At 39.1% G+C, this 24,159-nt stretch overlaps 4 protein-coding genes across 7 annotated transcripts in view; 2 read left to right on the top strand and 2 right to left on the bottom strand.

The window, feature by feature from the left end:
- clip1b (CAP-GLY domain containing linker protein 1b) overlaps positions 1–7,772 on the top strand; it is a 28,986-nt gene extending 21,214 nt beyond the window's left edge. For 2 of the 3 annotated variants that reach the window (XM_063889684.1, XM_063889681.1), the window contains 7 exons: positions 358–403; positions 772–815; positions 3,497–3,584; positions 3,679–3,844; positions 3,929–4,017; positions 4,140–4,252; positions 4,526–7,772. In XM_063889684.1, the coding sequence (XP_063745754.1) occupies positions 358–403; positions 772–815; positions 3,497–3,584; positions 3,679–3,844; positions 3,929–4,017; positions 4,140–4,252; positions 4,526–4,760 (781 nt within the window). In that variant the 3' untranslated portion in view covers positions 4,761–7,772. The remainder of the gene's footprint in view (positions 1–357; positions 404–771; positions 816–3,496; positions 3,585–3,678; positions 3,845–3,928; positions 4,018–4,139; positions 4,253–4,525) is intronic. The other variant, XM_063889682.1, reaches the window with a different exon arrangement.
- Positions 7,773–8,057: 285 nt separating this feature from the next.
- bcl7a (BAF chromatin remodeling complex subunit BCL7A) lies at positions 8,058–14,127 on the bottom strand. Its single transcript, XM_063889353.1, has 6 exons — positions 13,938–14,127; positions 12,306–12,387; positions 12,088–12,184; positions 11,816–11,965; positions 10,770–10,873; positions 8,058–10,435 (listed from the first exon to the last, which is right to left on the bottom strand). The coding sequence occupies exons 1-6, from the start codon at positions 14,027–14,029 to the stop codon at positions 10,361–10,363; spliced, it is 600 nt and encodes a 199-aa protein (XP_063745423.1). The 5' UTR covers positions 14,030–14,127; the 3' UTR covers positions 8,058–10,360.
- Positions 13,462–18,986, top strand: eif2b1 (eukaryotic translation initiation factor 2B, subunit 1 alpha). 2 transcript variants are annotated; one of them, XM_063889352.1, is made up of 9 exons: positions 13,462–13,795; positions 15,730–15,831; positions 15,998–16,134; positions 17,059–17,175; positions 17,456–17,568; positions 17,651–17,719; positions 17,809–17,884; positions 18,581–18,706; positions 18,793–18,986. In XM_063889352.1, exons 2-9 carry the CDS (start codon positions 15,756–15,758, stop codon positions 18,946–18,948), a joined length of 870 nt encoding a protein of 289 aa, XP_063745422.1. In that variant the 5' UTR covers positions 13,462–13,795; positions 15,730–15,755; the 3' UTR covers positions 18,949–18,986. The 2 variants fall into 2 exon arrangements, with proteins under 2 accessions (XP_063745422.1, XP_063745421.1); XM_063889351.1 differs by lacking the exon at positions 13,462–13,795 and adding an exon at positions 15,247–15,649.
- Positions 18,981–24,134, bottom strand: ddx55 (DEAD (Asp-Glu-Ala-Asp) box polypeptide 55). Its single transcript, XM_063889350.1, has 14 exons — positions 23,914–24,134; positions 23,763–23,813; positions 23,217–23,303; positions 23,003–23,094; positions 22,751–22,813; positions 21,769–21,918; positions 21,431–21,620; positions 21,270–21,352; positions 20,551–20,682; positions 20,382–20,474; positions 20,020–20,134; positions 19,688–19,856; positions 19,307–19,599; positions 18,981–19,222 (listed from the first exon to the last, which is right to left on the bottom strand). Exons 1-14 carry the CDS (start codon positions 24,019–24,021, stop codon positions 19,043–19,045), a joined length of 1,806 nt encoding a protein of 601 aa, XP_063745420.1. The 5' UTR covers positions 24,022–24,134; the 3' UTR covers positions 18,981–19,042.
- Between the last annotated feature and the right edge of the window lie 25 nt (positions 24,135–24,159).

Below are 24,159 nucleotides of genomic sequence, written 5' to 3'. Positions count from 1 at the left end.
TGTATATCCTGGAGCATTCAGCGGCTAAAGAACAAGATATTAGCCTCGGGAGTTAGTAGAGTCACCAAACTGAGCTAAAAAGAAAGTGAAAATTGGATTGGATTACCCCAAATAAATGCTAATATTGCTCTGTCTCTGCTGAGTGCTTAGAACATTACAGTACATAATCAAAACTAAAATAAAAAATGATAGCAGGTGAATCTTCGATGCATTTGTAGGTGTCAGTGTGTGGGTGCAGGTTTAACAGATGTGAACACATCTGGCCACAGACCAGATCTAAGCATACAGCAGCGATGGTGACACAGATATCTTCCTTCAGTGCACGTCTTAAACTCTCTTCCTTCTCTTCCCCCACAGAGAGGAGCTGAAGCTGGCCTCCCAGAAGTCTCAGCATCTTGAGGAGGTACAGACCTTTCCAAATATTCTTATATACAAACAAACTTCCTTCTTCCTGTCATGGATCAGGGTTTCTTGAGTCAGAAACGGTGATTTGATTAATAGGTTTTGGCACAGCGAGGATTTACTTCCCACTGTGGGACCGAGCTCAGACGGGTTTAGCTTCTATTTATGTGTGTGTGTGTGTGTGTGTGTGTGTGTGTGTGTGTGTGTGTGTGTGTGTGTGTGTGTGTGTGTGTGTGTGTGTGTGTGTGTGTGTGTGTGTGTGTGTGTGTGTGTGTGTGTGTGTGTGTGTGTGTGTGTGTGTGTGTGTGTGTGTGTGTGTGTGTGTGTGTGTGTGTGTGTGTGTGTGTGTGTGTGTGTTTCTCCTCTCAGCACAATGACGGCCGCAACAGTCAGCAGGCAGACATGAAGACCAGGTAAGAAACAATAAGAAGATGTTCTTTTAACCCGCGCTGGTGGACTGTGACTTATGTTGAAAAACTTGATTATTTCATTTACTGATATACACTGGGTTGTTAAAGGTGTTACCCTCATGTAGTCAGTTAATTTAATAAAATATAACCCAATATAATGCAGTTTTATGCTGATTTTAAGGATATATTTAGATTATGTTTATCAGAATATGAGGCCCGACAGACTCTTGCACTCCTGGAAAATGTTTTTGGTCTTATTTTAGTCACTTTCTAAGTTTGGAAACATAAAATGGTTTTCTTCTCAGCTCAGTTATCAGAGGATTAAACATCTCAACAAACACTCCAGAGCAGAGCCTTCAGTTCACAGTGGATGTTTGATGAAGTGTAAATGATAGACGGGATGACAGCCGTAGATGAAAGTGATCAGAGTAAGATCAGAGTGAGGAGAAGAGATGTGGAGAGCAGCTGACGGCTCTGTGCTGTCGACTGTAGGGAAATGAAGAGGTGATGCACAATAATTAGAGCAGAAATAATACATTTGGAGCGAGAGGGTGTTCTCAGGTGGAGGGGAAGAAGACCGGAGATGTGATTCAGTGAAACGACCTGAATCACATCCACTTTCATTTATCAAGAAGGCTGCAACAGAGACGGCGTCTCCTGGGTATCACTGAAATAAACAGCTGATGATTAATGGTTGTGAATTTATATTGAGTTCATAGTTAATCCTTTTTTTTTACTATGTAGATTTAAAATCCAGCATCTTGTTTTACACATATACAGTGGGGCAAAAAAGTATTTAGTCAGCCACCAATTGTGCAAGTTCTCCCATTTAAAAAGATGAGAGAGGCCTGTCATTTTTATCATAGGTATACCTCAACTATGAGACACAGAATGAGAAAAAAAAATCCAGGAAATCACATTGTAGGATTTTTAATGAATTTATTTTCAAATGATTGTGGAAAATAAGTATTTGGTCAATAACAAAAGTTCATCTCAATACTTTGTTATATACCCTTTGTTGGCAATGACAGAGGTCAAACGTTTTCTGTAAGTCTTCACAAGGTTTTCACACACTGTTGCTGGTATTTTGGCCCATTCCTCCATGCAGATCTCCTCTAAAGCAGTGATGTTTTGGGGCTGTCGCTGGGCAACACGGACTTTCAACTCCCTCCAAAGATTTTCTATGGGGTTGAGATCTGGAGACTGGCTAGGCCACTCCAGGACCTTGAAATGCTTCTTACGAAGCCACTCCTTCGTTGCCCTGGCGGTGTGTTTGGGATCATTGTCATGCTGAAAGACCCAGCCACGCTTCATCTTCAGTGCCCTTGCTGATGGAAGGAGGTTTTCACTCAAAATCTCACGATACATGGCCCCATTCATTCTTTCCTTTACACGGATCAGTCGTCCTGGTCCCTTTGCAGAAAAACAGCCCCAAAGCATGATGTTTCCACGTCTGGAACTGCAGGATTTAAGTCCCTGGCGGCGTAGTGTGTTACTGATGGTAGCCTCTGTTACTTTGGTCCCAGCTCTCTGCAGGTCATTCACTAGGTCCCCCCGTGTGGTTCTGGGATTTTTGCTCACTGTTCTTGTGATCATTTTGACCCCACGGGGTGAGCTCTTGCGTGGAGCCCCAGATCAAGGGAGATTAGCAGTGGTCTTGTATGTCTTCCATTTTCTAATAATTGCTCCCACAGTTGATTTCTTCACACCAAGCTGCTTACCTATTGCAGATTCAGTTTTCCCAGCCTGGTGCAGGTCTACAATTTTGTCTCTGGTCTCCTTTGACAGCTCTTTGATCTTGGCCATAGTGGAGTTTGGAGTATGACTGTTTGAGGTTGTGGACAGGTGTCTTTTATACTGATAACGAGTTCAAAAAGTTGCCATTAATACAGGTAATGAGTGGAGGACAGAGGAGCCTCTTAAAGAAGTTACAGGTCTGTGAGAGCCAGAAATCTTGCTTGTTTGTAGGTGACCAAATACTTATTTTACTGAGGAATTTACCAATTAATTCATTAAAAATCCTACAATGTGATTTCCTGGATGTTTTGTTCTCATTTTGTCTCTCATAGTTGAAGTGTACCTATTCACCTATTCACCTATTCACCTAATTACAGGCCTCTCTCATCTTTTTAAATGGGAGAACTTGCACAATTGGTGGCTGACTAAATACTTTTTTGCCCCACTGTATATACACTGTAACCTTTACACTAGGGTAAAGTTCATGTTTTATAAGAGCTTCAAATGTTATATTTTATGACGTCTTCAAACTAAAAACCTTCTGAAACAAATCTTCAATTTAAAAAACATTGTTAATCAGATTGAATTTTTCTGCTCAAAATAAATGTATGATGCTCCAGGTGTGTCCAGCTTTATGTCTGCGGGCAAGCAGCAGAAAACCTGCAGTAAAATGTAGTTTTTGAATGCTGACACATAAGGATTAGCGCATAATATTTTGTTACATAGAAATATGTTGTGAATTTGGGAAATGATTACATCTATCTTTGTACTCTATATCTCTGTAGTTTTAGTCATTGGAATTGTTTGGATCACACAATCCTGAAAATTATATTTAGTTTCAACAATAGAAAACTCAAATAAAACTAAATGAAGTATGCAAAGATATTATGAAAAACATCAGTCTTAATATTGGTACTCTTTTAATCCATCCCATTTTCTTTTTACAGAGAAATGGACGGTGAAATGAACTTCCAGAAATCCACTGGAACGTTAATCTCAGACAAAGACCAGGAGCTGGAAACGCTGAGGAATGAGGTATTCACACGTGACTTTGAACTCCAAAGTGAAATGTTTGAACTTCAGTTTTCTGAGCTTCATGAGGGTTCTGTATTTTGTCTTGATGCTGCAGATCGCCGTGCTTCGTGGAGAAAACGCCATGGCCAAGACGCTACAGTCGGCCGTGGAGACGCTGGAGAGGGACAAAGCTCAGCTGCAGAGCCGAGTCCACAATCTGGAGCAAAGGCTCATGGGAACGCAGGCCTCAGAGGGAGACGACTGGGAGGCTCCATCCTCAGGTGAGGAGAGGAGCATAAAACATTACCTCTATTCTGGTGAGGATACTTTTGTTTTTGTCAACCTGTTTTCTGATGCTCCTGCAGGCGACGCAGCTCTGGAGCAGCTGAGGGAGGAGAAGGAGTTCGCCGAGGGGCAGGTAAGACTGTCAGGACGAAAAGAAATTCTAACAAAGGTGGGATTAAAGGGTTTGAAAGGCCAAACCAAGATAGATGGAGACGATAAAAAAAAAGAATGTTCTCAGCTCTTATCTGTGCCCACTTGAAGGTGATCTGTGTCTCCCCTCGTCTGCATCAGATAAACTTCCTGAACAGTGTGATCGTGGATCTGCAGCGGAAGAACGAGGAGCTGAAGATCAAACTGAAGAAGCTCGCTCTGGCTGAGTTCAACGGCAACGATGGGACTGATAAGTAAGGAATATATAAATAATGTACAGTTAAATTAAGCTCTGTGTTCCTATGTTATTACAAACTGCTGTAATCCCAGTCATTAGCAGCAGCCTTCCCTCCCTAACCACACTTTGTTGTGTACTGCTTGTGGGATTGAGTTATAGTGAACTACGTGTGTGTTCATACTAACAAAGTATGTACAGGTCACCCATTGAGACAGTGTGGCTCATTGGTGGATGTCAAACACAGATGAAAAAGATAAATTCGTCACAATACTCCTTTTCTCTGCCGCAGGTTTGATGATGGTGAGTCAAAGCGGGAAAAGAAGGCGACTCCGCGTCTGTTCTGCGATATCTGCGACTGCTTTGACCTCCACGACACCGAGGACTGCCCTACCCAGGCCCAGAGCCCCGACTCCGTCCCTCACACCACCTACCGAGGCAACCCGGCCGACGAGAGACCCTACTGCGACATCTGCGAGGCCTTCGGACACGCCACCGAGTCCTGCAACGATGATCAGACCTTCTAGCTCCGAAAGATATTTACCTGCATTCAAATTCCTTCCTTTTCCTCCTAAACTCACCTTTTCCTCCCCTGCTACATCTCCCACAATCCCCTCCAGCTAAATTCCTGTCAGATTTCCATATTGTATTTTTATACTGTATTTATGCATATCACTGGTAGCCACTGTCCTGATCTAAATCTCTACTCCGCTGCTCTTTTCTCTGAAGATAAACTGTAATGCACAACGCTCGTCCAAATATGCTGCCTAGATGCAATATTGATGTTTATAACAAAAAGGAGTCCGTCCTCTGCACTCAACGTTTATATCGTGCTGTTTTGCATTTAAGTTTGTTTCAAAAAAGTGTTGTTTTTTAATCTTTATTTGATATTGAGCAGAAATGATGCAACTTGATTAAGCACAGTTTAAATGAAGGGAAAAAGAAGCACCTCTACATTACTGTCCTTTCTACCACATTCCTTAAGTCTGAAAGTCAGAGAGATACTGCCATGTCAAACTGTTTACTAATTTATAAGAGTTACTCATATTTAGCAAAGTGCTTCTTCCAGCATATCAACCTATGACGAATTGTAAAGTCCAGGAAAAATATAATCTAATATTCAAAAGAAATGAGGCATAATGTTCTTAGAAAAGGCCGAATTTTACAATAAGTCATAATATTATTTTAATTTAAACTTTAGGAAATCTAATCACATTATAATTGTTTTTTTTAAATGTTATCCTTAAAATATAATCCAAATATTATGACTTATTTCCAAATATTTTATGACAAAATATTAAAGCTTTATACTCAAATATTCTGAATAGAAACCTGTGTTATTGTTAACATTTTATAACTATAATATAACCCATTATGGCTTTTTCTTTCTTTTATATGTTTTTATTTTATTTTTAGTGGCCCTATAACTCTGTCATTATCAACCGAAATATTAATCTATGAAAAACCTCTAATACTTTTGAGCAAATTTCAGTCTTAACGTTGGAAATTGTAGCTTCCAAGGTTTCCGGCTTTATTCCAGAGCTTTGAACTGAATGAGTCCTCCTCAGAAGAGAGCACAAGGACATGCAAACAAAGACAAGACAACCAACTATTTAATAACCTTTACTGTAAGGGACAGATTTGACACATGAAGGTCAGTTTACTTGTTTACATTTTGTATAAAGTCACAGATTTCTGTTTGGACAAAACAATCTCACTATGAATAGTTTTAGAGCACCGGGAATTTAGTGTTTTAAATCAAAAATAAATTCGAAGCACTTTAAGGACTTCCGGTTTATATTGGTGTAGATTTTGAGTTTCATCACCATGTGCAGAGCAGACACAAAATGAACCACTTAGTTAGATAGTTGTGTCTCTGTTTGTGTTGTCTCATTTCCATACATCATCATTCAGGTTAATACTCTCGATTAATGCCACTGAGAGCTCCGGAGGTTTGGTTTTAGTTGATGATGGCGTTGCATTTTGTTATTTATTGTCTAATCTTTTGCTAACCAGTGACATTCCTACAGGGACATAAGCTAGCACTGATTCAAGTGTAAAGTCTGATCTAGGACTACTAGAGTACAGGCTTCTGTCATGCATACACCTCATGTAACAGAATGAAAACTAACCAGATAAAACGATAGAAGCCTCTCCTTACTAACTTAGTTATTCTGCACTGTCCACTTTAAAGATTCAGCCGAAACAAACAGCGCTTTAACTTTGATTCTAGACAAAAGTGAATCTGTTTTTAAAGCTCGGTACAGATTATTCCGTCCCATGTCATACTGCCCTCTTTAAACTAAAGTTTGACTTTTTTAGGTTATACACTTATTTGCTTTCTGGTGGAGAGTTAGATGGGATGATCGACACTACAAGTTAAGCCAGGTTAGCTTAGCTAAGTTTAGCACAAAGTGTGTAAATGTTTGTGAGACTTTAAAGAATCAAGATAGTCAAATTGGAGGTGCTCAAGGTCATCACATATGTATTCTTGTGGTGTATTTAAAGGGGAACTGCAACCATGTTACACCTGAAAGTCTGTATCGAGGTGTTGGGGAGTAAAAACACCTAGAAAGCTTTTAGAAAACCCGGTTTCCCACAAAACGGTGATTCCAGACATCTAAAGTGCATTCTCAGTACATTTTGAGAATAAATATATTGCCTCGCTGATTACAGTCGCGGCAAAATAACTGAATTAATTAAAAACCATAAATTAAAATGTTCCTCGCCAGTCCTCATATGAATCATGATCAGGAGCTGGAAGAAGACAGTCTTTAACACGTGACATCAATCTGTTAGCTGGTAGACCAGTTGCATTGTGGGTAATGTAGGCGCCATGTTTTGAGAAGGAAGAGGAATATTTTATTTGAAGAAAATGGATATATTTGTAGGTTTTGCAGCAGCTTATTTGAATCTTTCTGTTTTAACTGTCCATCCTTGGTATGGTAATTGAATAAGTGCAATAATACGCTATATCTGGAGATAACTCCTTTAATAGACGGATAGTAAAGTTGTTTCAATCATTTCAACTAACTCTACCTCCAAGAAAGTGAACATATTTCCCCAAAATGTCAAAAGATTCCTTCAGATGAAGCCTGTGTAGCGACTTGTATTCGACTCCTCTTGTTCTTAAGCACAATATCTGGATCATATTGAATCTTCCCGTGTAACAGTGTATTTTAATACATGTGACTAACCAGTGAGTCTTTGTAAATACTAATCAGAGGCGTGCTTCTGATAAATGTGTACACGGTGCCATGAGACAAAATAAAGCTTTTATGTGTACGACATTTTATTTTTCTGCCCTGTTGTATAATGCGAGAAAAACCACATTTGTATAGACTTTAAAACATTGTGTACTTTATAAGTGATGCGTCTAATTATTATTATTCGTGTAATGTTTTATATATGTAACTATTTCAGGCACTATCTAGAAATGATTTGGAAACTATTTTACAGATGTTGACGTGGTGTAAAATGTCACTGTTTTCTATGTACTGTATACTCCTGAGCAGTCCAATAAAAAACTTTAAAAACCAGCTCCTGCTCATCTGGTTTTTTCACTCTAGCAGCAAACACTCAGATATTTTAAGATATTTTAAAGTTAAACGCAAATGTATTTTAAGATCATGATGACATGCAACAGCTGTACTGGAAGGTTACATTCAAAGATCTTTTAGATCAATCAATTATTAAAAAATGTATAATAACCTGAACATGTGAAATAATCCTGGCCAGAAACAAACTTCAAAACAAAATAAGTACTTTAATAATACTTAAACTAGTACTTGTAACTAGTACAAACATTGAAAACGAACACAGGAAACTTTTGTGAATTTTATTAAGAAAACAAAACCATTGGACATGATAAAAACCAAGCACTACTGATGGAATAAATAAGTCAAACCAAACCATAAATCTGTACAAGATCTAAAGTCAAACAAAATGGTCCCGATAAGAAAAAAAACAACAACAAACAAGACTTTATCTCACAGCTCTTTTTTTCTTGGTTTTTTTAAAACACAGTTATGAGCAAACTATAAGCAATCGGCTCAATCAGGTGAAAGCTACAACAGAAGTGAGATTTTTTTAACTGAGTGTACATAATGCTGATTATAACTGTTAATGTCAATACATAGCATTTTAAGTTCCAGCGCTGCTGGACTGGGAATGAGGTATATGCTAATCCATCCTCTAAACTGAGACGATTGTTTTTCTCTTTTCTCTCCATCCATGTGAATGCTGATTTGTTGAAATCTGATCAAGTAATTCTGCATCATGAAGTACTTCTTATAGCCCCTGTTATGTCATGAAGTCATTGGTTTGCAGTGATTCAATTCATTTCAATCCATATTCAGTAAATATTAATGAAACTTAATGTGTGAGGTTGTTCATTACGAGGTCACAGGTCTGAATCCGCTTTTTTGTCAATATAAAGTTCAAGTAAATTGCACAAATCTGCACGAAAACCGAGAGCCCGATGCCACACGTGTATGGATTCAGTCATTAGAGAGCACCGTGAAGGAGAATCATAAACCAACGCTCGAGCTAAAGTTCGGACCCTTCTGTCAGAGATAGTAGCGATACGCAGAGATGAGAAGTGAGTCAGTACATGTCATGATGGTGGAGCAGACAGACACCAGTCCCAGAAACCAGTCTGTCTCTACTTTGGAAGTAGACACAGACCAGCGACTCTGATTCAGGAGGTTTGCAGATGTTTGAATGTCCAGAATATTAAAATTATTCTGGGTAGTGTTCAAATTCCAGTCTACAAATGTTTTAAAGGAATAGTTCCACATTTTGGAAAAATAACACTTTCATGTCTGTGCAGGAAATATAAAGCCACAGTGAAAACAGAGTTAGCTTAGCGTAGCATACAGCCTGGAAACAGAATGTCTGACTCTTATTGAAGGTTAAAAAATTCCAACTTCATAATAATCTGGAAAATACCTAAATGAAAAACCAGAATTGGTTCTTTTTGTTTTCATACAAATTAGACAACTATTGAGTTAATTCCTCATAAGATCATGAATTTAAACATTAAAGTCTTTTTATCTGTATAAAAACAGGAGTTTACAAACAATCAGGCTAGTTTTTCCTTTTGTTTCCAGTCTTTATGCTAAGCTAACAGCTTTACATTAAACATAGAGTGGAATTGAACTGTTGATAAGTGAATATTACAAAAATTAAACATTCCTTAAAAAAAAGAAAGAAAAGTGTTGCAATTGATTATAAATATTGGATTACACTAATTAGTTATGATTATAAGGCAGGAAAACAAAACATGGCACCAAAATTGTAATTCAAAAGCTTGACCTAAATCGTAGCAACTCAAGGCACACCTTCATGATCTACGCTACCTATGCCTGTCTTCACTACATATCCAAGAGTTTATCTCGACCAGTACCATCTCCTTCTACAAACCACAAACTAACTTAAAAACATGTGAATGGAGAACTTTTCATGGATAGAGAAAAAAGACTTCCACTACAGCAGCAAATCTATCTGTGATCGATTGTGACATACCATAACAGTGCATTGACCCTCCTGAGAAAAAAACCCTAAACGTTTCCTAAACAAATATAGAACATTAGTCTAACAGGAGGCGAATTGGGAGGATTGAAGTGATGTGGTCTTAGGGTGGAGGTTCCCCCCGTTAGCCGCTGATCTGACACCCAGTTAGCCTCTATCCCTAGCTAACCGGTAGGAGTACAATGTGTTAAAAACGGTTTCAGAGCAGCGCCCGGGATCAACCGCGTCCTAATCTCAGATCCCCAGTGTTAACGCTTCTCAGTCACAGATGCAGGTCAGTGTTTGTGGGCTGGCCTGGTGGTGGCCCCCGGTCACAGAGGGGTCTGCAGCCCGGGTTCAGAGCTTCTCTTGGCATTAGTGAAGAAGTGTGGAAGGAAGCACAGAGGGGGACCAGCGAATAGAGGTAATATCCATCCTCCCTGTGTGGCAGAGGAGTGTTGGGCAGATTGGAGGAGGAGGACGGGGAAAGAGAGAAGTCTGTTGGTTTTGAGAAGGGGAGTTGGGGTAGTGAGAGGAGAGCCGGCGCGTCCATTAGCCCTAAATTATCTAGAGGTAATGGAGGGAGGGAGGAGAGGAATGACTCAGCTCCAAACATTTAACTCTCCTCCAAGTCCGGAGACGAGGAATCCAGTTTGGTTTTCTTGCTGGGCGGGGTATCGTCGTCTATGTCCTAAAACAGAAATTAAATAAAAGAAACGTGAAAACTTGTATTTAGGAAACACTTTTTTTATTTGGTTTTGGAAATATTCACTGAGATTTTTGCTTCAAAACCAATAAAATGCAATAAAATAATTTCTAATACATTACATTTAAAGATTTTGTGGCTGCTCACAGCATTAGGAAATAAAGCGGCATAAATAATCATAAGTTTCTATTGATGTATGTTGATTGCCATAGTGATTTGCCATTTAAATATGGCTTATGGTCAATGATTAATTGTAGTAAAAGTTTCAAGAAATCTGATACTGATGAGTTTTAAAACTAGTTCGGAGACGTGTTTGTACCTGAGTGGCTTTGCTGTCTGAAGAGTCCTTCTCCCCCGAGGACAGGATGTCTCTCTTGGCACTTGGTGCTCTCTCTGAGGTCTCTGATGAAGACGTGGTCTTACCTGAGGATTTAAAAACCATCAACAAATTAGAACAGGCGAGCATTTCTTTATGTGGCAGTAAAAACAGAGGAAGACTGAACAATGTTGTAGGTGATGTGTTGGGGGACGGCTTGTTCCTGACACTTTAATGACACTGTGTGGACGTGTGATGCAACTGCACAGTGACTCGAACTAACAGGTCAGTTTAGTTCAACAACAAGGATGTAAAGATCAAAACTGGAAACAATTAAAAGGTCAAATTAGATTTTAAGTGGATAGAGAGAAAGCTGTCAGCAAATATTTGATAATTTATTCATCACGTTAGTTGTTTTTTATGTTCATTAGTCACCTTGGCCTTTTGGAAATGTGAAGAGCACATTTCAAGTATTATTTTGACATTGTAAATCATATTAATATCCAACATTCATCTGTTGCAGTCCCACTTTGCATAAATGGGTTCATCTGTCTGTTTAAGTGATGGCTTGTTATTCAGACCGAGGTACCATTGAAACTTTAATTAATGATGGTCGGGCATGTGAGGAATACAAAGTCCATTAACACATTTTCTTATAAAATATTTATATTCGTCAGAAAATGTTGCTGCCTTTTTATTATTTACTATGCGACAACGATTTGAATAACTATATATTGGAACTCTTATTTAGAGCTTAAACTATTTGTGGTGTTGGTAAAAAATAATTTTGTAGAGTTTTGAAAAAGTGCTTCTTCATTATGACTGCTGGTTTTCTGTTCAATTTCGTACTAAACTAAGAGCAATTAGGGATTTTTATTTTCTCTCCGTGTGATGTTTTTGGTCCGGACGTTAGAAGAGAAAAACAATAACAGGAAGTGGCTCATCATGCATCTGATCAGCCACACTACCACCTGCACGCATTGTGTTGAGTTCGAAAGAATGATGAAAATGAAATGTATGTTGATGTTGGATGCGTGAGGGTGACTGACCCCTCTTGCTGTCCGGGCTCTGGTCGGTCTTTATCTCGTTGCTCTCGCGGTGAGACGTGGCGGTGGGCTCCGGGGTCGGGCTGGTGCTACAACTGTTCTCCTGTTTCACCGGGGATGAGTCAGCGATGGAGCTCTGGTTACTATTGTCATCTAGAAAAGACGGAGAGATGGGAGTCAATTTAGTGATTTTTTGTAGGATTGTCAAACATTATAAATAGAAATGAATAAAAAGAAACTGCCAATCCATTTCCTTCAAGGCTTTCAGTGCGTACCGTGCATGTCCATCATCCCTGGAGAAGAGCTGTTCTCTGGAGTCGTCAGCTCTGAGCCGTACTTCTCATCCTTGCCTTTCTTCTTATTTTTGCTTTTCTACAAAAAGATAAAAAGTGTATTGTTATTGCATTACTGGGATACAACAACCTACAAACGCGCCTGCTGAAAACACGAGGTCACAGTGTGTTCACTTTGAATAACAATAGGCTGAACTCACATCATCTGATTTGGGCTCCGTCACTGGCACCCACTTGTAGATGCGAAGGGACGTGTCTCCAACAGTCACCCATTTCTTCTCCCTGTGTAGGATAAATAAAGAAGCTGACTCAAAGGCTATAGGGCATCATAAAATTAAGACAACATTTCTTTGGTCGAACAGAGAAAATGACACAAAGCAGTTACTCAAAATTACTTACCGTCTGTGAATTGAAGATATTATGACTAACACAGCATGAGACAGAGGCTATGTCATAAATAGACTATAAAATCACTACTAAATCCCAAAGACGCATTATGTCTCTCAATGCAATTACACTACGGCAGTTAAAAACTTTTGAATCAACTCAGCAAATATTCACATTGGAGGAGCTCGAACCAAAGGATATGTGTATTCTTTGTATAAAGAAACCTTAAACAATACGTCAATTAACAAAATGGTTGCAGACTTATTTTTGTGATGAACTTGATTCATAATTTAAGCTCCAAAATAAAATACAAAGAGTATAACTCTGGCATTCCCTATTGAGAGAGTAGCATTTAGTTGTTGAGGGTGAGAATATTCGAGACATCTTCTAAATTATGATGTGAATTGCAGTATTCACCTCTTAAATTTAATGAAAAGAATAAAAGTAGAATATAATGATAATACTCAAAATAACTAAAATGATCTTAAAATTGTCCTTAGGTACAGTAACATCACTTGATTTAATTAACAATGCTGTGTAAAGTAACTTTTAAGCCAGTTTGTAGCAGCAAAGTTTGAACATAACAGAAAAACAAAAACAAACCCCCCCAAAAAAATATTTAAATTAATGTATAAAAAAGTGCATTTGAACCTTTAATTTTAAAATTCAATAATACAATTTGTTTGATTTTACATTTTTAAAAACATTAAATTAATGTTATTTTCAAACTACCAACTTTTACTGACTTTGACCTGGGGACGTTTGATTAAACAACCTGATAAAAAAAACAACAACATATACATGTTGATACCAGGCGAAGTTAAACACCTAATATAAACATCAACAATACATTCCCTACATTAAGATATGTGTGTGTGAGCTGTTAAATGTGAATAAAGTGTGTTTTGTGTGAAACGTTAAGACTGAGTCACTACGTGTTCAGCCATGCTACTTCCCTCTCCCAACCCCCACCGTGCCTTCTTCTCTATCGGACCTAAAGGGCGACTCAAAGCGCTTAATTTAAAACTCCAGACGGACTAAAGTGCTCTGACTCAAGAGCGCCGTCGTCAAATTGTGTCCAAGTCAACAGTTATCGGAGGGTTTCGGTGCTAAATAAACCCGCCGCCGAGCTTCAAGCTCAAACAGCGGGCAGCAATGGCTTCATGTGACTGCATCGAAATGGCTTCTGGGTTCAACCCTTTGCCGTTAACGGAAAAACCGGCTACAATTTGAGGGATATAAAGCAGTCAGACACCGGGCTGAGACGGTGAGCAGCACGAGTGCGCCCCGGTGCACCTGAGCTGTAAGTACATCTGTTCAGAAATCATCCTTTTCTTTCAATTTCATCCCTCACTCCCGTCTCCTTCCCTCTCCTCCCCCAACAAGCCGAAGCCTCTCTCGTGTTAGATAACGAAGCCCGCTTTTTCCCCCCCTCACTCTCTTACCATTTTCGTACTTTCTCAATAGCGGCCATAACCCTTTTGATGTCATCTTTAGCCCTGCTCCGGGTCTCAGCTCGGACCGACCTGCCCGACATTGCCGCGGTGGTATAATATTTTTAAAGCTCGCCGGCAGTTCAGACACAATGCAAACAGTAGAGCGCACAGAGGAGTCACAGCGCATGCGCGGCCTCATAGAGCAGAGAAAGGGGGGCTGGCTGCAGCTGCACTATGAAGACAGATCTGTCTCCCTGCTGTGTTGAGCACAACAAAAACACAGCTCTAATCCAACTAATACAGTTTAAAACTAGCAGAAGTTTTGTTTGAAACATGAAGAAGGTACTTATTTACTGAAAAACATAAGATAGATAGGTGAGAGTTCATTGCTTTCCATACAGTGTGGAAGAGTACATCATGTTTCCCTGGTCCCAGTGGAAAACAAATAATAAACATACATGTAGAAAAAACTGAGAAAATAACCAAATCAGGTACAGAGCAAGTCACAAGTAATGTGCAAACATATAGTGCAATAAACATGAGGTACAATAATAGATGAATATAAATACAGGTAGTGTCAATAAATGTCAAAGTAGTGATAATAGCCCTGTATTGAAATAAGTATTATTTTATTTTAAGTAACAAAGTCACATTGTAACCAAAATAGCAATGCAGAATAGTCCATTTCAGAACAATAATTCACTTTTAAACAAAACATAATAAAAAAGATTTGGACATACAAAGAAATACCATTTTTAAGTATTTTTGAATTTGTAAAATATGAATACATTCATGTGTTTCCAAATGTTTAATTTTGCCCTGATAATAAGATTTTATTTTTCTTGATATAAAATGGTAAATAAAAAAGAGACACAAAAAAAGAGAGGTCTAGACTTCAGAGTCACATAGATTTCTCTCTAATGTAGATAAATGTGTCGTTTTTTCCAATGACTGTGTGTAGTATTGTGCAAAAAAAATTAGAGAAGGAGAATTTGCTCAAGTTCTGGGTTGAGGTCAGGTTGCAAAACCTAAAAGTGCCAGTTTCAATAAATGAGTAACGTTTCGATAGTTGACAAAAAAAGTTATAGATTTATGATGTACTTGGATTAATCTAACTCCTACATTTATGTGGATGTTGCATTTCGTGTATGTGTGCTAATGTTAACTACTTAATACATTTCCTCATAATAAACATCATACAACTGTCAAAATAAAAGAGACACTGTTAAAGGCAAATAAATGAATAGATGTTTAAATAAAAGACTACATCTTTAGATTAAATCTTTCCACCAAAACTCAAATTTATATTAAAATCTTTCGACCGCACCTGAACACTGCACGAAGCTCGGCTCGAGAAAAAACGCCTACGTCATCTCGCTGCGACACTTCAACACGCAGCTCTTCGCTAGATGAGCTAACACAGTGCAACACGGCGGATAGTGATAATAAAACTTTCCAGACTGACTCAACCCGGTTTTATTTGCAGAATACTGAGAAGTGTAGCTGATATTGGTAAATAAAAGGGTACTTATTAAATATAGTGTTTTATTCGATTTGAACGAAAGCTGCTGGACGCGAAGTCAGCATCTCTGGCATGTGTCATTCTTTTTTTTGTACCGACTGAATAAAGTAAACATCCGACTGTTATTTTTGTTAACACTTACACGACTTGACGTCAGCTTTAGTCCTCTCTCGTGAAGGTGTCAGGATGAATGAAGAAGGTAAGTTGTTTCTAATTTCCTCCCATGTTGTGGTTAGTATCATTATTGAACGAGTTTTGTAAATGGTTTTCCCTGGTCAGAGCTGGTGGAGTATTTCAGGGCTCAGATGAGGAAAGACCCAGACATGGCCTCTGCTGTGGCCGCTATCCGCACCCTGCTGGAATTCCTCAAGAGAGACAAAGGTGTGTGTACATTCCCAGCATCATTTTACCTTTATGTAGTATTGGAAGAAGAATTCAAACTCTTAACTAAAATAACTATTTCTAAATTGAAAATACTCATTGGGTTTGAAATATCCTGTGTTACTTTGTGGCAACCTGTTTGTAAAATCTGTCCCTGCCCCATCAGGTGAAACCATCCTGGGCCTGAGGGAGAGCCTGACGTGGGCAACAGACTGCCTGACAGGAGTGGACTCCTCTGTGGCCGTGTCCTCAGGAGGAGAGCTCTTCCTGCGTTTCATTAGTCTCACATCACTGGAGCACCAGGTAAGTGGCTTCCCTGGGACAGCTCAGTGCACCCAAACTAAACAACAAGTCAAAATCTCATATCTGTAGTAAGCAGGGTAGTCCAGATGCCCCTGTCTTCAGCATTGTTGTCCAGCTTTCCCTGGGCTGAATGTTTCCTTGCGTCGCCTAACAGTTCAATGTAACCTCCTAAAGAAATAAAAAAATACTGGCCATTTAAAGAGTTTTCAAGTCGAATTTCAATGTAAGACAATATGGGATAACATGTAGGGACCTCATTTGATGCAAAATGCATTAAAATATGAAGCTTCAGCAGTTTGGGTTAGCCAAATCAAGTGGGTATATTACACAAGTTATAACTTCTTACAAAGAATGCTTATTTTTCCTTGACGTTGTTCACTTACTGGGATACTAATGCTAACTTAATTAATCTGGCTGGATTTGTCCAGGTATGTTGTGGTTTTATGTTCTGTGTCTCAACCATTAGGGCCACCATTGCGTTGTGACGGGTTTGCAAATGCTGATTCTGATATTGACTTAACTAAATAATATATTTTAATTTGATTGTAGTGAATATATAAGTAATAAATAATAGGTCTAGTATTCTCCCCCACAATAACATTGCAATGTAAAAGGCTAAACACCTAGACCTAAATGTAAAAACACAGAATTGACAAGTAATTTTACTGAAAATGTAAGTAGATAAATACTCCCAAGAACTTGAGAGGTGATTGTTCAGGTATATATGGATTTTTTACCCGATTATTTTAATAGCCTGAGATTTCTTTACCGTTTGCTTAAAGAGCTATTTATGGGGGCATGTTTGCTTGATTTAATGATGCGAAAGTCTGTAACTACTTTCTTATTCTAACTCCGCTCCTCCCAGGCTTCCAGTATTTTTTTGCCTGTCACAAACTGTTTTTTATCTCTGTCTTTTTCTGTCAGGATCTGTCTCGCTGTAAAAAGGTGATGGAGGAGAGGGGAGAACTTTTTCTAAATAAGATCTCAAAGTCCAGGAAAAAAGTCGCTCAGCTCTGTCACACCTTCATCAAAGACGGAGCTGTACGTATTGGTGTTACACACACAATTCAAGATCTTTTTTCTCAAGAAAAACACACATGTATAACTGGGGATGACTCATTGTTGTGTAAATACCAAAGAAAGACCTTCAACTTGTACTATCAGCAGGTGTATAACTGAACTGTTGTGAATGAAGGTCATTATTAACCTATAGAAAGACAGGTGGGTGAGGGTTGGTAGGAGCTTAATTTATGCCGACACACACTGTTGCACACATATAATGTAAGCAATTTAATGACACAATTCTCCCCTCTTTCCCCAGAAAATCCTTACTCACTCATACTCCAGAGTCGTGCTGCAGGTCCTTGAAAAAGCTGCGGAAGAAAAGAAGCGCTTCTCTGTGTATGTGACTGAATCGCAGCCTGACTCAGCGGGGTGAGTGAACAGTGTCAGTAAATTGTGTTTTATTTTAAGGGGACATGCACTTATTGAATCAGATTTTTTTTTGAATACTCAGGCAACAGATGGCAGAAGCCCTGAGAAAGCTCAATGTTCCAGTAACAGTAGTTCTGGATGCAGCTGTGGGGTAAATATATACATCAAGTTAAAAAACTAAATATTGTTATACTTTAACAACAGGAACATTTATCCAGCATGCTTGATGGTTTTTCACAGGTATGTTTTGGAGAAAGTAGACCTAGTTATTGTTGGTGCAGAGGGGGTCGTTGAGAGCGGAGGGATCATCAACAAGGTGAGTTTGTGGAATAAATAAAAACATATTTCAGATTTTACTGAATAATTTGAAATATTCTAATTTTAAAACTTTCATGATACCAACTGGTGAACTTGCTTTGCAATACAGCCTCAAGGTTTTTACAAAAATCCCAAATTGGTTTTGCCTGTGATCAGTGGAAAGTACTTCCTTACGAGTAAACCTTTGTGACTTCAATAAATTACATTATCAAAAAAATGAATGTATTGAAACTTATCAGTTATCTAGAATACATTTTTATTATACAAATCAACGTAGAGCTGATTTCAATTTATTTAAAGGTTCATAAAAGTGAAAAAAATGTTTTAGAATAATATTATTTTAAATGATTGGTTTATTTCCACCTGTTTAAGATAACAGAACATCACAAAATAGCTTTAAAGGAGTCAGTGTAAGGAGACTGAATAAGGGATTTCTGATTAATTAAAAAAATATCACTTTATTCTAGTTGTTGAAATCTTTTCACTGCATTAGCAGACTTAGAAGAAACACATACTTTAGGATGTAATAATAAACTGAATTGACTCTGAAGATGTTCGTGATGTTGAATATCTCCTTCCTAAATGTAATGGATCTGAAGTATGAATTAACACTGTTACACAACATGGAAATCCTCAAGTCAATATATCAATGTTGTACTTGCGATACTTACTTAGTAAATGTTCACTTTCACAGATTGGCACCTATCAGACGGCTGTGTGCTCTAAAGCTCACAACAAGCCTTTCTACGTGGTGGCAGAGAGTTTCAAATTTGTCCGACTCTATCCTCTCAACCAACAGGACGTGCCCGATAGATTTAAGGTACGAGAATTTCATCAACTCTTATTTATTTTATGTTCTATGACTTTAAGAGTATTTCAATACAAATCTTCTCATTGCCTCCACAGTACAAAGCAGACACCCTGAGGAGCGCAAAGAACCTGTCAGAGGAGCACCCGATGATCGACTACACGCCTCCCTCCCTCATCACCCTCCTCTTCACCGACCTGGGAGTCCTCACCCCGTCCGCCGTCAGCGACGAACTCATCAAGCTTTATTTATAACTCAAAATCGTCAATAAAACCATATCATGAAATAGATAAACAAATGTCAATCGTTTATTTGATTTCTGCTTTTTACATGGAGAAACACAGCTGATCACTCATCCTTGTCCCCTGAGCCGCTGTGCGTCCGTCCTCCTGCTTTGTGTTTTGACGTAGTTCCGCTTGTTATCTGTTCCTCGAAGTCCGCCTCAGTGATTTTCCCTTTCTTAAGTTTCTTGAGGATGCGAGTGTCATTTAAAAGCTCTTTCATTTCTTCATCCTCCACATCAGAGCCCTGCAGAGATAAAGACAAAAACGAGATCCATAAATAAATCCAGCCCACTGACGGTTTCATCAGAAGATTTTTTTTTTTAAATACCTCTTCACGCTTCCTCTTGGCTGACGTCTTTTTCCTGCGCTCCTTCTTGGTTTTCTGTTTCGACCAGGATTTATTCTTGATGAAGTTCTTTTTCGGATATGGAATCTTCTCTATATCTTTCAGCTCAGCGAGCAACTTCTGTCTCAGCTTCTCCCTCTGCTTGTCCTTGTAGCGGATGGTGTTTGTGTCCACCGTCGTCTCCTTAAAATCAGGAAGTGTATTCCCTCTCAGCTCGGGCATCTTCGGAAGGCGAAGGAGAGCAAAGCCACGGGCTAAGGTGGCAAGATCCAGATCTACACCAAAAAATCCAGCACAAAATTTTATGTCTGTACATTATGCACACTGCACAATTTAATCTAAATATAGAGATGCTGTTTTCACCTTTGACCCTGAAGATTAGACTACATTCGTGTTTGGCGTAGGCCTGGACGTACGACACGAAGGCTTTCATGCCTCTGTCAAACATGGCCCGGTCTTTCAGAGCTAAAGCCTTCACTTTGGGCAGCACATCCGCAACATCTCCTGGGAGGACCATCTTCTGGAGGGGGCACTGACGAAACGACATATAAATGATCCCATGTGCACTTCAAGTAATCTTCACAACGGATATTGCAAGGGGATGTTTAATGATTTGTATATTAGGAGCTATCAGCGAGAAGTAGGCATAACAAGTGCTGTTTTTTAAATTAGCAGGAAAACTCAAAAGAACTCACTTTCTGATTGATGGACAAAAAGTTGACATAGGCCTCCTCCATTGGCAGCAGAAAAACGAGGGCACTGCCCTGATTGCCGATGCGTGCTGTACGTCCACATCGATGTACAAACGAACTGAGAGAAAAACAAAACCACTGTTTGAAACGAGAATCTTGATCTGTCCTCTGATTCTTATGAGGGATTAGCTTAAATCAGGTTCATAAAAAAATACTACATAGATAAATCTAAGAAAGTGGAAATTCACAAAATGACAGTGACCAGCTATTACCAGGGGGAAATTACAGCATTTAAGACACTAAACCAAAAGGATCGGCATTTCTACAGTGATGTATTTTGCAAAGACTTAGTTTTGCTCACTCACCTGGCATTGCTGGGCGGATCGTACTGCAGCACCCAGTTAACATCAGGGATATCGATGCCTCTGGCCATGACATCAGTACACACCAAGATCCCACTGCCACACAATAAAAAGATGTTAAATTGTATAAAGAGAAGCTTACACACACACAGATTCATTGTAGCTGTGTCACCTTTTCAGGGCCCGGAAGTCAGCAAAGATCTTGTTGCGTTTGTTTTTCATCTTGCCGTGGATGCAGTGGATGGCGGTTTTCTTGACCAAAACCTCCAGAGCTCGACCGTAGTACTCCACACATGCACACGTACTGAAGAGGAGATAATAACAAGGGACGACAGTCAGGAAACAGCATAATGTCTGGCAAACACTGCAGGGGTTTAAAGGCTTTTTTCAAGGCCCATTATTTTAGAACTGGGCCACATTTCTGCTAGATCTGTTGTTGTTTGCTCTTCAGCTTTAGAGATTATTTCCCTGAACAATCATTGATCTGGCTGTCAGATAACTGGTTGGATATCTAGTGTGAGAACGTTTGGTCAGCTATCCTTTAGTTTGAGCAGCTTTCCAACCTGATTGATCCCTCATGGCTGCTGTCAAAAGATCCCTTCTAAACCATAGTGAGCTTGATTTACTTAAACTGTAGTAGTATTTCACAGATTGTGGTTTAAACTGAACTTCGCTGCAGAACAGAAACCATACTGTCTGAATCATCTAGACATCTGTAACCATATGTTGTCCCTTCTCCCTTTCCATTCATTGCCCACTGACAAAATATTTTTGCAAACTTTTTTGATGGACATGTCTTATTGGTCAAAAGCAGGTGTTTTTTTTGTTCGTTAAACAGTCATTGCACTTTATACTCATTTTAACATTTAAAGGCTTCTCAGTTTAACATACCTGAAGAAGACCAGGTTCTTCTCATGCTTGTGTTGCCTTAGAAACGTCACCAGGTGGTTGAACTTGTTTTCTGATCGACATATCTGAAATGAACATGAGTTTTTATGTCATTACATTTTAATTGAGAACTGATTGATGTACACGTTTGAAGCTTTACTCACAGTGTAGTAGTTAGAGAGTCTGGAGGGTGTTTTCTGCACAGAGGTGGCAGCTACGCCCTTCTCTTTGACGGTGATGCGCACCGGATTTCTGAGGCCGGCCCTCACCAGCTTCTCCAGCTCCTGAGTCTGCGTCGCTGAAAACAAGCCTGTACGCCTCTGTTTAGGCAGGTAGCCCAAGATGGTGTTCAGACTGGACACAAAAAAAGAGTTCGTTAGTGGTAGAAAAGACTTAAAAGACCTAAAATAATTTAATTACATGTATTTATATCAAAACAAATGTCAAAGAACTAAATTCTTCTTCTGTAAAAAGGGAAAACATGTTGACATTTATTCCGTACCTGGCCTCGAAACCCATGTCGAGTAGTCTATCGGCCTCATCAAGAACTAGCACATCCAGACCCTTCACTGAGCTGGCCAAATCCAGACCGTCAGCCTTCCTCCTGAACATATCTTCCAGACGGCCCGGTGTCGCAATCACTATGTGCGCCCTGAAAGACACACACACACACACACACACACACACAAATGTAACACTCATGGTTTACAATGCTGGCAATGTAATGCCAACTGTCTTTGTCAGCCATGCAGTTTTTGCCTTGTAATTAAGGGGGGAGAAAACTGTTGTTTTTTTTTAATGGGACTAGTTTGACGTTTTTGGGATGTATGCTTGTCACGAAAGGGGGGAAGAGAAATAAGGTAGAGATTATTAACAGTAAAGGAAGGTGGGGAAAGAGATGAGACCAATCAAAAACACCTGTGAGCTGGAGGAAGTGAAAAAACATAGGCAGCATGGAGAGAATGGGAAAGAGGACTTAGAAAAGACTAAAAGAGAAGTAACACTAACAGTTTAAACATGTCTTTGGACATCTTTGCACCTATATGAAAGTTTATAAAGTGGTAATTGTTCCAAGAACAATGTGGATTTCCTGGACTTTCCTGGGCAACATGGAAGGATGCTGATCCCTGGAGCGGAGTTTGAATTTCTGACCTGCTTGGAGTTAGCTGTGGATTTCCTGGTCTTAGTTGGATCTACAGATAAGCCTCTTTTCCTTCAACTTTCAAGGCTAATTTTGTTTTATTTTATCTCAATATCTTTTAATTACAGGTTTAGGATTATTCTCCTGTCTGGTGTCAAACTTAAACCACTTTGTGATCAAGATAACACGGCACCAAATCACTTGATTGTTGAGAATGAGAGGAAGAAATTGATACTGCTCTCATTCCTGTCTGTTGATATGAAACTAGAGCCAATAAGCTTAGCAAAGCCTGCAAACAGGGACCTCACGAATAAAGACATAATGTGTTGTATCTGGTGCGTACCCGTGCTCCTTGAACTTCTCCACATCATCTATGGGGTTGGTGCCACCGATCAGTAAAATCTGCCTAAAAAACAAACATACAAGAAGCGTTTTAATTCATAGAAACAAACAAAATAGATCAACATGATCAGAAGGGCACCGTTCTTTTTCTCTTAGGGTTGCAATTTCTTACACTGAGTTAAGTCTACTTGAATACCATTTACAAGGTACATTCTTTTTCTCTGTTTTGACTCATAATTGATGTTGTACTTACGTAAACTGTGGGAATTTTTGAAGGAATTGATTCATCACTTCACTGATCTGAAGAGCCAATTCTCTGGTAGGAGTCACGACCAGGGCGCCAACCTTCAGTAAACAACATGTAAAACAAAACTCTGAGCATCTAAGAGACTTGAAAGTGCTACAGTGAACGTCACAGTGACAGGTGGAAGGTAAAGATAAGTATTGAGCATTGGTTTCCTCCTCACCTGCATCTTCTTTAGCTTCTCTTCTCTCTTCAGGAGCAGCTCAATAATAGGAATGACAAAAGCCAGAGTCTTTCCGCTCCCCGTCACCTACAATGATACAACATTTAGTGAGCTGAAAAGAAAATGCTGAAGAAAAATATTCCAAAATTCCGTGAAACTATTTGCAGAGGGTAAGTAGCGTTTCATTAATTAAGCTAATAAACTGTACTTTGTCAAAACAGTTTAAAAAAACAAAGCGGGAATACCCAGCAGGAATAACTAGTGTTCAAAGTACACCGGTTAATAATTAGCATCAAACTATATTTATAGTACAAACAGTAAACATACTCACTATGCAGTTATGCATAATTTTGCAAAGTAAATGGCAAATGTAAAGCTAATTTACATCCTTTTATATACTTTTAAATAGTTTAATCTAATCGATGTACTTTATGAGTTATTTTGTATTATCAATCTCAATCTGTAGAGTGATTAATGTAGTAAAATAAATAGCAGTTTGACTCTATGTTGTACTTCAATGAATGTAGTGAGTAGGCTAACACTTACCGCCTCAGCAGCCACATCTTTGTTACTCATGAACAGCGGGATGCAAGCAGCCTTGAAGGAAACAATAATATAAATCAGATTTATGCACCGATCAGTGTTGTTAAATCTTACAGTCTGTGTTAAAGAGGCAGGTCTAAAGTGTTTAAGTTACCTGTACAGGTGTCATGTGCGTGAACTTCACTTCATCGAGCGTTTGTAAAATCCCGTCGTTGAGTTTTACAGGTAAAGTCTCCCACGTCCCTTCTGTGGTGTTATCCATGTTGAAACTATAACATAAGCACAGTTTTATGCTAAAGTTGTAAGCCACCGCTGGGCTGACTCTCCACGTTGCTCCTGTTTCCGGGTGCTCAGCTGTTTACAGACCGGGTGGGAAACGAAGCGGTGTCACGAGAATCGT

Source organism: Eleginops maclovinus, chromosome 8 (genome assembly GCF_036324505.1).
Source record: "Eleginops maclovinus isolate JMC-PN-2008 ecotype Puerto Natales chromosome 8, JC_Emac_rtc_rv5, whole genome shotgun sequence".
Taxonomy (NCBI): domain Eukaryota; kingdom Metazoa; phylum Chordata; class Actinopteri; order Perciformes; family Eleginopidae; genus Eleginops; species Eleginops maclovinus.
The sequence above is the reverse complement of the archived record's forward strand: the minus strand, read 5'-3'. Positions and strand labels throughout refer to the sequence as shown.

Bases quoted from the DNA above. Each gene is read 5' to 3' on its own strand.
- bcl7a (XM_063889353.1), bottom strand. From the start codon at position 14,029: ATGTCGGGCAGGTCGGTCCGAGCTGAGACCCGGAGCAGGGCTAAAGAT. The intron at 12,388-13,937 runs GTAAGAGAGTGA...TATCCTACACAG, and splicing joins ATTGAGAAAGTACGAAAATG to GGAGAAGAAATGGGTGACTG. The intron at 10,436-10,769 runs GTACAAACACGT...TTTCTGTTTTAG, and splicing joins CAGACAGCAAAGCCACTCAG to GACATAGACGACGATACCCC.
- eif2b1 (XM_063889351.1), top strand. The intron at 17,720-17,808 runs GTAAATATATAC...GGTTTTTCACAG, and splicing joins GTTCTGGATGCAGCTGTGGG to GTATGTTTTGGAGAAAGTAG. The intron at 18,707-18,792 runs GTACGAGAATTT...TTGCCTCCACAG, and splicing joins ACGTGCCCGATAGATTTAAG to TACAAAGCAGACACCCTGAG.
- ddx55 (XM_063889350.1), bottom strand. From the start codon at position 24,021: ATGGATAACACCACAGAAGGGACGTGGGAGACTTTACCTGTAAAACTC. The intron at 22,814-23,002 runs GTAAGTACAACA...TTTGTTTTTTAG, and splicing joins CAAAAATTCCCACAGTTTAC to GCAGATTTTACTGATCGGTG. The intron at 19,223-19,306 runs GTATTTAAAAAA...TTATCTCTGCAG, and splicing joins CCAAGAGGAAGCGTGAAGAG to GGCTCTGATGTGGAGGATGA.